We start from the raw sequence: 1,175 nt of genomic DNA, 5'->3' as shown, positions 1-1,175 counted from the left end.
CTGCTGTCCCTGAGGACGGGACTCGGGCACCAACTGTAACCAGGCGCAGAGACTGCGGTGTCCAAGCACTTGCTGCTCCACCAGCAGCCCCAGGGCCAGCTGGCTGTGCTGAGGACCACGGTCCCAGAGCAGGGGTGGCAGAGGGGCACAGCCCATCACTGCAGCGCCACACCTGTGACCTCGCCAGGCTGCACTCGTACCCGAGGAACCCACTGCTCAAGCGGTTTATCAGCGAGACACCTCAGCAGCCACTAAACAAACGTGCATTTCCCAACACTCTGTATGCCTGTCTTAAACATCCCGGGTGACTAGGCACTGCTTGCTTCCTCGCCTGCTCCCTGCTTCCCACGGATTTCAAGCCGGGATGGGATGTCACACAGCTCCAGAAACACATTCCCAGAAGGACCCCAGGCACAGGCCTACTTTTTGCAGACGTGCTGAGACCCGCTGCGGTACTCGTGATCGAAGGCTGGCAGGATGAGCTGGTGCCGTTTGAACTTGCTCTGCTCCATGCGGGTCAGCGCCGGCGTCGGAGGGTCCCGCCACTCGGGGATGAAGACGATGAAGGAGAGAGGCTCACTGGAGTTCTCCAGCAGTTTCTAGTTCAACAAGAAAATTAAAAATTTCAGCACCGGCTGAGCAATGACATGTCTAATGAGTCCTACGGAAAGAAAACACTTCTGGTGCCGCAGCCATCCCTGTCCTTTGCCTTCTGCACAACAGCCCCGTCGTGATGGTGTGGGAGCAGTGCGGAGACGAGGACCGACTGCATGGCTCTGCTCAGAACAGCTCCACGGGTGAGCGGACATACCTCAAAGTGAGAGACCATGGCATCCATCAGCTCCTCGCAGAACGGAGGATTTGCCTCAAAAGAGCCACTTATAGGGAAGAAATCCAGGCACGGGCTGGAGGAGAAAGGCAAAGATCCCTATCAGAGAGGACAGAATTCTGATTTTCACACCTTAAAAATCATCTGTTTCTTCAGCAGTCGTGCTCTCAGGAAGCCCGGATCCCCAGCAGCTGCCTCTAGCAGCAGGACAGGTCCTTGGGGACACGCCCACCCATAGCCACTGACGGTGACTGCTGGTTCAGTCCCCCCCTTGGGGGCCCAGGTCCCCCAACAACACTGGCAGACCCATAAACGGCACCAGGCCAGGAACCGGAGCCCTCTAACC

At 57.8% G+C, this 1,175-nt stretch overlaps 1 protein-coding gene across 1 annotated transcript in view; it reads right to left on the bottom strand.

The window, feature by feature from the left end:
- Positions 1–1,175, bottom strand: part of PCIF1 (PDX1 C-terminal inhibiting factor 1) — a 7,951-nt gene that overhangs the window by 481 nt on the left and 6,295 nt on the right. Inside the window, 2 exon segments of the mRNA XM_010080470.1 lie at positions 374–599; positions 812–905. Of these exon segments, the coding sequence (XP_010078772.1) occupies positions 374–599; positions 812–905 (320 nt within the window).

The sequence above is a fragment of the Pterocles gutturalis genome, unplaced genomic scaffold, assembly GCF_000699245.1.
Source record: "Pterocles gutturalis isolate BGI_N339 unplaced genomic scaffold, ASM69924v1 scaffold18684, whole genome shotgun sequence".
NCBI classification, from domain to species: domain Eukaryota; kingdom Metazoa; phylum Chordata; class Aves; order Pterocliformes; family Pteroclidae; genus Pterocles; species Pterocles gutturalis.
This window is presented reverse-complemented; position numbering and strand designations above follow the sequence as displayed.